General features: G+C 40.5%; 1 protein-coding gene across 1 annotated transcript in view; it reads left to right on the top strand.

Moving 5' to 3' along the window:
- LOC136406633 (zinc finger protein 658B-like) overlaps positions 1–13,395 on the top strand; it is a 158,982-nt gene that overhangs the window by 64,823 nt on the left and 80,764 nt on the right. The window contains 2 exon segments of the mRNA XM_066386598.1: positions 5,367–5,499; positions 7,921–8,042. Of these exon segments, the coding sequence (XP_066242695.1) occupies positions 5,367–5,499; positions 7,921–8,042 (255 nt within the window).

The following is a 13,395-nucleotide window of genomic DNA, read 5'->3' as shown; positions in this document are numbered from 1 at the left end:
TTTGGGGTGGGCTCAGCTGGGTGATTTTTCCTCTGACTTTTCTAGGGACACTCATCCAGCTCTAGTCAGCTGAAAGGTTGGCTGGAGGCTAGTTGGAAAAGGGGCATTAGCTGAACAGAGGATCTTTGGTCCTGATGGTCTCCCATCCAGCAGGCTGGCCTGGGTTTCCTCACATGGCAACAGCATGTTCAAAGAGGACAAAGGAAAATGGCGAGGACTCTTAAGGCCCGTAGTCAGAAGTCACTCAATGTGCTTCCATCTTATTTTGTTGCTGGAACAAGTCGTTAAACCACCTAAGATTCCACTTGTCAAAGGGAGGAACTACAAATAATCTATGGCCATTTTAAATGCAGTGCAGGCCTCTCTCTGGGCACAATTATTTAGGTTCTTCTTATGAAAGATACACTTACCTCCTAAGACCACCAAAAGGAGTGGTGTATGACAACCAGCTTTCCAGGGAAAAAAATAAAAAGCCCTAATTTTGGAGCTTTTGCTCATTTCTGTGGTAGAAATACAACCAGCATGCATAATTTCAAGCTACTGATATGACATCACTGATTGTGAGCTGGAAAAGGATGCACACAACTGGCTCTCCAAAGCTGGTATGAGCTGGCTCAGCACACCACTGCCCCAAAGTCTCATTCAGTCATGACGTGAGATAGAGGGGCACTATATCAAAATCTGCATCTAGTCCAGATGCAGGTGGGGCTTCTTGAGTGTGGCTTCTCTTGTCTACAGGCTTATACAAAGGACAAATTAACTATTTCCATATTCCCAATGCACAATTTTGAAATAGTGACAATAGACTACAGTATCAGTGTTATTCAAAAGGAGGGAGAACAAACATCACATAGCAGACACTGGTACTTAGCAATCGTATATTATCAGGTTTCCAATCCCAGAGTTGGCATTAGTCCTTGACCAAGTCTCCGCTCCATGAGAGTAACTGTTTAGCCCATCACTATCCTAAAGTCTTGACATTTCCTTTTGGGTATCTGGTTCTGCTCTCTAGGGTTTCTGCTTTGCCTATGAGATGTCTTTCCTTCACCATAGGAAGGCCACATAGTTTCAGCTGAGTAGCTTCTTCATCTTGTTTCTTATTTAGTGCAAATTGGGGGCCTAGAAGTATGTTTCATTTTGCACTGTCTGTACCACTTACATAACAAGGTGCTATGATTTCCTAAAAAATTATTTTGACTCTCCTACGTATCAGATTGTAGCCTCATCCATTCAACAAAACACACACACACAATTCTTTATGTGACCTCTTTCTTAGGCTTTTTTCAGAGCCATTTTAGAATTAGGTTTCTTTGTTATTTTGCTCTTAAGTTTTTGGTGTTCTTTTTTTTTTCAGAGACAAAGAGTCAGAGAGAGGGATAGGCAGACAGTAACAGAGAGAGATGAGAAGCATCAATCATCAGTTTTTCGTTGTGACACCTTAGTTGTTCATTGATTGCTTTCTCATATGTGCCTTGACTGTGGGGCTACAGCAGAGCAAGTAACTCCTTGCTCAAGCCAGCGACCTTGGGTCCAAGCTGGTGAGCTTTGCTCAAACCAGATGAGCCCGCGCTCTAGCTAGTGACCTCGGGGTCTCGAACCTGGGTCCTCCGCATCCCAGTCCGACGCTCTATCCACTGCACCATCACCTGGTCAGGCTGCTCTTAAATTTTTTTAATTCATTTTTTTAGAGAGAGAAGAAGGAGAGTAAAATAATAAGGAGGGGAGCAGGAAGCAGTAACTCCAATATGAGCCTTGACCTGGCAAGCCCAGGGTTTCAAACTAGAAGCCTCAGCATTCCAGGTCAACGCTTTATCCACTGCACCACCACAGGTCAGGCACTTAATTTTCTAAAAGCCTTTTTGTCTATATAAGAGGGCTTACCATCTTGAATCTTTCCAAGATTTTAACGAAGTGTCTTTCAGCTATACTAATGGCTCGTTACTTACTATGAGACTTTTTTTTTTTTTTTTAGTTTGAGAAGCTTTCGTCTTCTGGAGAGACCAGAAATGAGATAATTTCATTTCCCAATCTCTTAAGCCCTCAATTTTCTTCAAAACTCTGCTGGCAAATTGAATACCTCCTTATTTAGTTCATCTCTCTTTTCTCGTACATCATTACATGCAGTTTAAAAAGAAGCATGTGTGTAAGTCTTCTTAACCATATCCACAAGTTCATTAGTACAGTGCAATAAGTACCAGATGGGAATACGAGAATAAGTAGTTACCAGTTGAGGCAGAAGAGACATCCAAACTCTTTTCCAAAGGATGACTAGAAGTTGGTCAAGATAAGCACAAGAGGCACATATCAAAATTTTCATGTTGTTCAAGATAATTTTAGTATGGATTGCTGGAAGGTACAGTTTAACTGGGATTAAATGTTAGAATTTGCAATACATCTTGAAAGCAGTGCGGGCAGGTGGGGGGTAGGGGGGCTGGAAAAGTTTTAACAAGGAAAGACACAAATAGACTTGCATTTAGAAAGTTCATGCTTCTTTATGCACATGTGCAAGAGTTAAGTTTTCTAGCCATCAAATAGACATAACATTGAGATTCTTATATTGTGCAGTATAAGTTCTTAACTCATCTTGAAAATGATATGACTTTGGGTGATGGGTACACAACATAATCAACAGTTCAAATACTACAGAAATGTTTATGTGAAACCTATGTACTATCTTATCGATCAATGTCACCCTATTAAATTTCATTTTTGAAATAAAAATTTTAAAAAATAAATAACATGGGATTAATTTAAACTTCAATCAGCATCTCTTTATTGGATGTTTTAAGCTTGGCTAATTTTATGGGTGGAAATAGTATCTCTACTTTGCCATTTCTCCAGTTAACTAATGGGGTTCAGCATCTAAAATCCATTCATATTGTTCAGTATAGTTTCCTCAACTGTGAATTGCCTGTTCATAACTTGCATGCATTTTTTTTTCCTACTGGCTTAAGTATTTTTAGTTATTAATTACAAATTAATTATTTACACACTCAGATCTTCTCCCAATATATCACTTACTTTTAAACTGCATTCAAAATGTCTTTTGTTGTGTCATTTGTAATGTTATCTCACAGTTCCTGAGGAGTAGGGATCTGCAGGCAGTTTGTCTGTGTTGTTCTGGCTTAGGGTCTATCATGACATCACAGGCAAGCTGCTGGCCAGGACTGCAGTGTTCTGAGTTCAACTGGGGTGGAGAGTGTGCTTCTGCGCTTACGCATGCGGCTACTGGAGGTCTCAGTTCCTTCCTGGCTTTGGCTGGAGTTCTCTGTTCCTTGCCACGTGGCTCTTTTCATTTGTTTTCTTAGTCTTCTCATGACATATCAGTTGGCTTCTCCCAGAGCAAGTGATTCAAGACAGACTGAGCCAATGACTGAGCTACAATCTATTAAAATCTGATTTGAGAAGTGGCACATTGACACTTTTGTATTCTGTCAGTCACACAAACCATCACTCATGGAATATGGCATAAAATTATACAAGGATGGGAATGCAAGAATTATGGAAGGCCATCCTGTAGGCTGTCTACTATAGACAATAAATAAATTAGTGTCAGAAGAACTCAGTGATTTATTAATTTTTTTTTTTTTTTTAGTGGACATGTAATCAATTAAAGTAGTAGTTCTCAACTGATGGTAATTTTGGCCCCTAGGAGACATTTGGTAATCTCCGGAGACACTCTTGATTGTCACACTGTAGGGAAAGGACAGTACTGATACCTAGTGGGTAGATATCAATAAATATCTTTTGCTAAATATATAGAATACCCCCTCATGATAAATCATTATCCAGCACAGAATACCAATATTGCTGATATTAAGAAGTCCTAACTTAGAGAAAATCTAAATAAACAGCAGTTATTTTGGTTAATAAATAGATTTTTTTCAGCTAATTCTATTCAAAAGATAGTAAATATGCAAAGTAATCTCTAACCACACAGGCACATATACACACACATCGGCTGCCCATTCCATCAAAGTGAAGAGTTATAATAATGCATAGATAATACCATTTATGAAAATAAGATTTGGGAGCATTTCAGGATTGTAGCTAGCCACTAGCTATTAACATTAATTGAGCTAGTGAGCTGTGGACACAGAGGTCATTGAAAAGATATGAACTTGAGCAAAAAATGTTGATGCTATCCCTGGCCGGTTGGCTCAGCGATAGAGCGTCGGCCTGGCGTGCGGGGGACCCGGGTTCGATTCTCGGCCAGGGCACATAGGAGAAGCGCCCATTTGCTTCTCCACCCACCCCTCTTTCCTCTCTGTCTCTCTCTTCCCCTCCCGCAGCCAAGGCTCCATTGGAGCAAAGATGGCCGGGCGCTGGGGATGGCTCCTTGGCCTCTGCCCCAGGCACTAGAGTGGCTCTGGTCGCGGTAGAGCGACATTGCCCCTGGTGGGCGTGCCGGGTGGATCCCAGTCGGGCGCATGCGGGAGTCTGTCTGTCTCTCCCCGTTTCCAGCTTCAGAAAAACACACACAAAAAAAATGTTGATGCTATTTTTCTAATTTTTCCCATAGATTTTTTTTCTGAGTTTTTCTTTCCTGCTCAGCATCATAGCACTATTGGGTTTATAAACTTATGCTCTATGAGGAATGGGTAGGAGACTGACGGCTGGAGAGTAGCCATCAGTCTTCTGAATTCACTCCCTTTCCTGCTACCTAGATCCTGCCAGTGGTGCCGTTCCTCTAGGAACGTAGCTCCCAAGGGGCAGCCCTCTGAACCATTCCAGTTCTCACCAGTTCTCAGTAATGTGACTTCTTATCTTTGCTGCTTTCAGATATTGACTTAACGGTAGATTTCTGCTGTTGTTAGTAACTAGTAACTGAGTGTCTCACATTTGCTGGATGTTTACACCCCGCAGCCTCTTGCCCTGGTTGGATGCCTCAGTTGGTTGGAGCATCATCCTGAAATGCAGATGCAGCCAGTTCGATCCTTGGTCAAGGCACATACAGAAACATACTGATGTTTCTTTCTCTCTCCCTCCCCTTTCTTCTCTCCAAAATCAATTAAGGAAGACGAAGAAATCCTGCAGCCTCTCCGTATGTAGGTCCATTATTACGTTATTTTTTTCAGAATCCCACATAAGTGTGTCTTTTGCTTCTTGCTGGACCTGATGTACCCCTGACCAATACAGCGTGGATGCAGAATCCTGACACTGGATCCCACATAGGGTTGGGACAAGCTTTGTGTGTGGAGAAGTGGAACGGGCACTGCTGACAGCAGCTGTATGTGCAGGAAAGCGGATTAGAAATGCCGTCAGAGAGAACACATCTTCAGCATAAATTTCCTGGCCACACACTTGTATCCCTGTGGTACACTAAAAAATACATATTTGGTTTTTGTCACGGGTTCCTGGCACAGAGCTCCTAAGACTTCCTGGAATTTCCTGAGTGACAGAATTGTTTCTCGTTATTCAAAACGAGTGCCTGTTACCACACCAGAACACATACATGCTAGTGACGTGCAGGGCAAGCCCCCTCCGCAGGAGCTTCAGGTTGGCTGAAAATCACCAGAAAGACCGAGCTAGCACGTGAAGGTTGGATCTTCCAGATCTGCCTTCAGAGCTCTGTGGGAAAGGCGGCGGCAGGAGTTGGCATTCAAGCACTAAATACTGATGATTGAATCAATCATTCATATGCAATGAAATTTGAATAAAAAATTTTGGGTGAGATTAGGGAGCTTTTGAGGTGGTGCACACCCATCACTGAGAGGATGCTGTATCCAGAGAGGGTGTGGAAGCTCTGTCCACCCCCCACCGCCCATCTTACTCTATGCATCTCTTCCACTTGGCTCTTCCTAAACAGCGTTCTTTATAATAAAAACTATAATAGCAAGTATAGTACTTTTCTGATTTCTATGAGACGTTCTAGTGACTTACTGAGAATGAGGGGAAGAGTTGAAGGGAGCCCTTTAATGTCTAGTCTACTGAGCAGAAGTGCACGGAGGCTGGTGACCGCAGGGACAGTCTTGTGGGGTCTGCATGAACTCTGGGTAGTGTTAGAATCAAATTGAACTGTTGGACACCTAGTTGGTGTTGGAGAATTTGCAAATTGGTTTTTGTTTGGAAAATCAAACAATCGTTCATTAGAGTGTAAATTTTATGAAGACAGAGACAATGTCTGATCCACTCACCATTGAATACTCAACACTAGACCATATTTATACACATACATATATATAACCATGGTAGTCCCAAGATATTAGTGCATGAAATAAATTCTTCCCTTAATATTTTCCAATCCCCTACTGATATATATTATATTGGTTCTGTTTCTCTGGAGAACCCTGACTAATACACTCCCTTCCAGAACGTCCAGTCTCAGCAATATTCTCTTGGTTATTTTCTAATCACCTTTCAGATCTTAGTATGAGGTGAGTTCCTTTGCTCCATTCTTTAAATTAAATCAAGGTTCTGTTTCTTTCAATACTTATTTCCACTTCAGTCAACCAACATTCATTCATTCATTCATTCAGCAAATGTCTATTGAATTCTTTTTTTTAATTATTTTTATCAAATTTTAAAATTTATTATGTTAACATGGATTCAAGGGTCTCACTCAATATAACATCCTCACCCTCCAACAATGGGCCGCCCCCTAACTTCCTCCCCCCTTCCCTCTGGGATCTGCTGTCCTGTTATCTGTATCTATGTGTAATGTATATATAATTTCACCAATCTTTTCACCTTCTCTGGTTCCGTCTGCTCCTCCCCCTTCCCTCTGACAGCTGTCCCTCTGCTCCCTCTGCCTCTATTCTATTCCTCAGATCACCGTGTTCATTGGATTATACAAGTAAGTGAGATCATATGATATTTGTCTTTCTATGCCTGGCTTATTTGACTTAGCATAATAATCTCTATGTCCATCCATGTTGTCACAAAAGGTAATATTTCCTTCTTTTTCGTGGCCACATAGTATTCCATTGTGTATATGTACCACTGCTTTTTAATCCACTCGTCCACTGATGGATACTCAGGCTGTTTCCAGATCTTGGCTATTGTAAAAATGCTGCAATAAACATGGGGGTGCATATCTTCTTTTGAATCAGTGATTTGTTATTCTTAGAATACATTTCTAAAAGTAGGATAATTCGGTCAAAAGGCAGATCCATTTTTAATTTTTTGAGGAATCTCCATACTGTTTTCCACAGTGGCTGCACCAGTCTGCATTCCCACCAGCAGTGAAGGAGGGTTCCCTTTTCTCCACACCCTTGCCTACTTGTGTACTGATTTGTTAATGAGTGCCATTGTGACAGGTGTGAGGTGATATCTCATTGTGGTTTTAATTTGCATTTCTCTGATGATTTGTGATGTTGAGCATTTTTTCATATGCCTATTGTCCATCTGTATGTCCTCTTTGGAGAAGTATCTATTCAGATTCTTTGCCCATTTTTTTTTTTTTTTTTTTTTCATTTTTCTGAAGCTGGAAACAGGGAGAGACAGTCAGACAGACTCCCGCATGCGCCCGACCGGGATCCACCCGGCACGCCCACCATGGGGCGGTGCTCTGCCCATCCTGGGCGTCGCCATGTTGCGACCAGAGCCACTCTAGCGCCTGAGGCAGAGGCCACAGAGCCATCCCCAGCGCCCGGGCCATCTTTGCTCCAATGGAGCCTCGGCTGCGGGAGGGGAAGAGAGAGACAGAGAGGAAAGCGCGGCGGAGGGGTGGAGAAGCAAATGGGCGCTTCTCCTGTGTGCCCTGGCCAGGAATCAAACCCGGGTCCTCCGCACGCTAGGCCAACGCTCTACCGCTGAGCCAACCGGCCAGGGCTCTTTGCCCATTTTTAATGGTATTGTTTACCTTCCTGGTATTGAGTCTTAGGAGTTCTTTATACATTTTGGTTATTAACCCCTTATCAGATGTATCAGAAAATATGTTCTCCCATTATGTGGGTTGTCTTTTTATTTTGTTAATAGTCTCTTGGTCAGGAGCTCAGTACAGGAAAAGTGGCTCCTACTCCAGAGCCTAATCCCTCGGCCACTGCTGCGTACTCCAATTCTATTTCTCCCCAGCGAGGTGAGCAGCAGGTTCAGATCAGGTGAGGCTGACAGTCCCCTGTGCAGAAGTTCTTCCAGATGGTGAGTCCCTGCTCTCAGGGAGGAAGACTGAGAGAGTCCTCCCCTGGGGCTGACTGTACACCTCCCCCACGAAAGTGGCTAAGCAAGCCCCTTGATCAGACCCAACAATAGGTTTGCCACCACAATACGTATTGGTTGAATTGTTGAACTAAATACTCAGGAAGCATTAATTAAAAATCATCACCCTGTCAGGAACCAAAAAAAGAAATCTCATGACGAAAGAAATTTGTGTGGCTATTCAGACCTCACCTCTCAAAAGGTTGACAGTGAACTAAAACCCAAAACACAACCATGGCAACACATCAGATATTATTTTAATCAGGCCAAGAGACGGCAAGGTACCTATAATACATCTCTGAGGTAAAGGTGACATAAGCGATCAAAAGAGGGGAAAGGAAGGGGTCAAAGGAGAAAACTCTCAGCTCGTGGGTGTTGAAATATTTCCATGAGAACAACTCCATGCCTAAGTGGCCGCAGGGATGGGTGGTGAGCCTGTGGAGGCATGTTGCACAGCCCACAGGAGACTCTTTGAAGATTCGCACTCACACTCATTTTCTGGAGATTTATGAAGTCATTTCAGACTCTGTCTTTCCAGGGCCACATCAAAAACGTATATCTATACTTTTCTTAAAAGAAAGAAGAGACACTGCAATATTAAGAGTTTGGTACAGGTTGGGAAGATTTCACTCTTCTTTATGGTAAGACCGCTTTGGTAATTATAACAAAAGGAGCAGGATGAATTCCTGATTATTGACAATGAAATTCTAGAACCTGAAAACATCATACTTAGTCTGTATGGTTTTCTGCCTTTCTTCCTTCCTTCCTTTTTTCTTTCCTCCCTCATACTTCCCCTTCTCCCTCTTTCTTTTTCTTTCCTCTTTCATTTGACAATTGTTTATCAATGTTTATTCTACTGGGCACTGCTTTACGAGCTGGAAATGGACTGTGTACAAAACAGATACAGTCCCTCATATTGTAGAACTGAACTAGAATGAAAGAGAAGATTGTGTGAAGGATTTCTTTGAAGCTCCTATATGCTCATCTGTGTGGGAACCATACAGGGGTTTGTAGACAAAAACACAGTAAAGTTAAAAGTCTTCACAACTGAGAATATGTGTCAAAATCAGGGCAATTTTGATGGCAAACTGAGGCTGACTGATTTGTAGAAACTAAGAAGAAAAGACAGAGTAAAGCATATGATTGGTAGACATTTCAGCAACAGGTAGAATAGAAAAGTCAAATGGATATATCTTCCACTTCTGGAAGGTGCTGTAGTGCATGAGAGGTGCTGCTCCTGCCCAGAGAATTAGCCAGTGCCTGGGGAGTTAGCTACAACTCACCCAGAGGTGTGGCTTATGGCAAGAGAGTGCATAGAAAGTTCAAGAAATAGAAGAACAGGTCAGAGTGGCTAGAAGGCAGAAAGTGAGGATACCTGTATGAAATGAGGCTGTAAAAATAGGTGGCAGCCAGATCATACCTTGCAGGTAATCTTAGCAATTTTGATTTTTATCAAAAGTGAAACGAAATATCAGACGTGCTTTAAACATGATGGTGTGCATGAAATAGAGAAAGAGAGGGGCATTTCTGTACATTCTGAGTCTACTTTGGTGGCAGTGAGGCTACTATGAGGCAGTCATTGAGGCAAAAGAAGACCGTGGTTTAGAACAGTGTTGACCATAAAAGGGGAAAGAATAGCCATCTTTGGCTAATAAGGAGATAAAATGCACAGGAGTTGTAGCTAGTTTTATTTGATAGGAGGTTGTAAAGGATGACTGTCATCTATTGATGACAGTTGTCCTTCTCTGAGACAGTTAACACTGAATGTAGAGTCAATTTGGGGAGAGGAGGAGATAATGAATTTAATTTTGAAACTGCCAAATATGAAATGGCTTACTGATGTCCAAATGGAGATATCAAGGAGGCAGCTGGATGTGGGTATTGGTTTATTCTTGTACTAGGAGAAAGATGGAGAATGTTAGCCTAGCTTCATAATGCTGAATGCATGTGAGGTAGTGACCAGGGCTTTAGTGGATGATAGTGTGGACAGAAGGAAGACACAGTATAGTCAAACAACCTGGGATGTAAGATTCAGCTTCTGTGATCAGACTGATGTCATTATTGTTATTGGGAAAGAAGGTTAATGGACTATAAGCAGCTATTGAAAGCAACAAGTCATTAAACTTTTCTCTCAATCTTGAAATATATGACCTTTGATAAAAACAACCAACCAACCAACCACCAATGAACACCTGGGAGAGCAGCCACCTAGCTTGCAAGTGAGATGAGATGGAGGGGCCTACAGACTTTCTTTGTGAAGAGTACACAGTTTTGGAACCATATTGGCTAAAGTTGCCTGACAGTTGTAGCCTCAATTAACTCTAATCAAATGGGGCATGGGTGTTCTAGATCAGAGAAGAATTAAGTTGGGAAAGGGACTGAGTTAGGCACATGAGATAGGGACTCATTCTTCCCCCTGTCTTCTCAGTGGTTCATTGGCAAGAAGCTAATGCCACCTGAACATGTTCCCTTTTCTTCCCTGGAAAGGATAGACACCCTTCTGATGACTGATGATCTCAAAGCCCCAAGGGAAAATAATAAACATTTTGGAGAGGATGGGAGGCAACACATGGGAAGTTACACTCAGACAACGTGGCTATTTATTTTTTTCTTCTTCATATGAGAAATAAAAGAGAAAAAATATAAGAAAAACATATGTAAGTAAATATAGCACATATAGATTTCTAAGGATAACATGAGGGGTAGAGATTATCACGTGATACACTGGTGAGTCTAAGAAAATGATGGGATGAACAGACAGTTGTAAGGAGTAAATAACATGGGATATTGCACATGACTTCAGTTCATAGCCCAGCCCTGTCTGACTCATCATTGTACCTCCATTGTGATAGTGGCATAGATTCAGAGACATAGTAATTGTTTAATTAACATATTTAAAAATAAATAAAATGTTGGTTTCTTGGGAAAGCATGGTTAAGCCTATCTGAACCTCAAATTTCCCATTTCTATTTTCCTAGTTAACAATTTCTATCTAAACTACTATCACTATTCAATGAGATAGGAGACGTGGACTTGGTGTACAGAATTCAGCAAATGTTCCTTGAGATCTAAATTTGCATATGTGAAGAGAATCTTTTCCATAGCCTGTTTAGTCATTATTCAAATGTCTCTTGCTATCTTCTACTCACACTTGTGTTTTAACTTAAACCTTGGGCATAAACACCAAGGAGTTTTCTTATAGGATTGAGCTATCGTATTCACACACACACACACACACACACATACTCTTTGAGGCAATCTTGAGCCAAGTTCTTGCTGATTATATTTCACCTTTTCATGCTCTTGCCCCAGAAGACGTTGACGTCATCTAGAGACATAGTAGCGCCGTCTGTCTTCAGAGGTTCAATTCATTCTGCCATCCGGAAACTCTGTCCACAAGGCGGCCAGTGTTAGAAACTCAGTTTGTGACATGCAGGACATGGTGGAGTGCAAACATTGGTCAGTGCTTCCTCTCTCAGCCACAGAGGAAAGCCACACTGATTGGTATTCAGGAAAGGGACCTCCTGTTTCGAAGGATTCCTTCATGCTGTTCAGCAATGCTGTTTAGGGTGGATTTTGCCATTTGAACTGCAAAGCTTAAACACACATATTAACTACCTGAAGCTGCAAATAGCAGCATAGTACATTAAAAAAATAATGAATATTTTAACCAGCCTTTGGCCCAACCAAGAAAAATATTATGCAGAAACGAGGCTGATTTTAGAAAAATGCCCAAGGAAACATTAAAAAAAAAGTTGAGTTTCCTTTCAAAGTTTATTTTTGCTAAACATTCATAGTTTTGCTTTTTCCAATCCAATTTTATTATAAGAAAGGTCTCCCACATGTGTACCTGGCATTTCTTTCAAAATAATCAGTAATACACAAAACCTTTGGAAAGAGTGGGTGACTTCTTAAATGTGACAGGAAGAAAGGGAAAAACATATTATACAGAAGAGAAGGCATTTTTTTTTTTTTGCAAGCACATATGTTTGTAGTTCCTTTAGTTATAGGTAGATTTTCATGTTTCTATTATTGAAACTATTTACATTTTAATTTTGCTCATTTGGAGAATTCAGATTTAACTGATTTTTGTCATGAAATCACCAAAGGTGCCATATTACTGTTATCATTTGATGTTTGGAGCTATAATTCTGAGTGGAGACAATGGAAAAATATTCTGCTACCTGTTGGCTAGCTTCATTGGCAATCATATCTGTCCCAGGTAAAGATCAAAGCTAAATTAGCCAAACATGCTCTTCAAGAATTTATATTTTTAATCAGAAAAATGGCAATTTTAGACTGAACTTAGTGAACAACAAAATGCTTTTAGAACCTTTGGGGGTTTTTTTGTTTTTTTCAGGCTTTTTTCGCAACACGTAACTTACACTATCTCATTAACTTCTCATAACAATCCTAAGAGGTTGGTATTAGTATTAACACATTTTCCAGACGAGGAAACTGAGACACACAGAGATTAAAAACTGTCTAGGTGGTTGAGGCAAGATTTGAATATCTGCTGTCCTAGTCCAGAGGTTATCCTCTTTAACTCTTTGATGTGCAGTAAGCTAAATTCAGTGTAAATTTGACTAAAATGATTTTCATGGCTCTTCATCTGCTGTTATTCAAGGTTTTTTTGTTTGTTTACCATGTTGTCTAATTTGTTGATTATACATAATAATAACAAGATGCATTCTAATCACAGCTTAGCTCTAGATTCTAAATAAATTTGGATATTGTATAAACTCCATTTCCCTCCGAAAACAGACACAATGATAGCATCTCTATCCACCTCAGGGTTTTGTCCTCCAAAACCTCTGTAGTAGTAGATTTACAGTGCTATTGCTGACGTTGCTCTTAGCAAGAAAAATGCATCAACCTAAAGTTTATATCATTCAAGTTTAACAGTTGAATATTAAACTTTTTTTTTGCCATGGAGGATATTGAACCTATTGTAAAAAGGGAAATTTTAAACTTATTGATAAATTTTTATCAAACCTTTGCTTTCGTCAAAAACTTCTGTCAAAGATAAGTTGTGATGTATATTTGGAACAATAAAAAACAATGACAGAAAGAAAAAAAAAAACAATGACAGGCCACCAAGATTTCTTATAATCATAAATGTGGGAACATCTATAATGAAGAAACAATGAAATTAATTCTAACTGCCAACAGATTCTTCACCACTCTTTAGGGATTACTGAATTTAATTATAAGGAACCATACCTAGCCAAATGGCACAGTTAAAAGAGTCACCAC

This window comes from Saccopteryx leptura, chromosome 5 (assembly GCF_036850995.1).
Source record: "Saccopteryx leptura isolate mSacLep1 chromosome 5, mSacLep1_pri_phased_curated, whole genome shotgun sequence".
NCBI classification, from domain to species: domain Eukaryota; kingdom Metazoa; phylum Chordata; class Mammalia; order Chiroptera; family Emballonuridae; genus Saccopteryx; species Saccopteryx leptura.
This window is presented reverse-complemented; position numbering and strand designations above follow the sequence as displayed.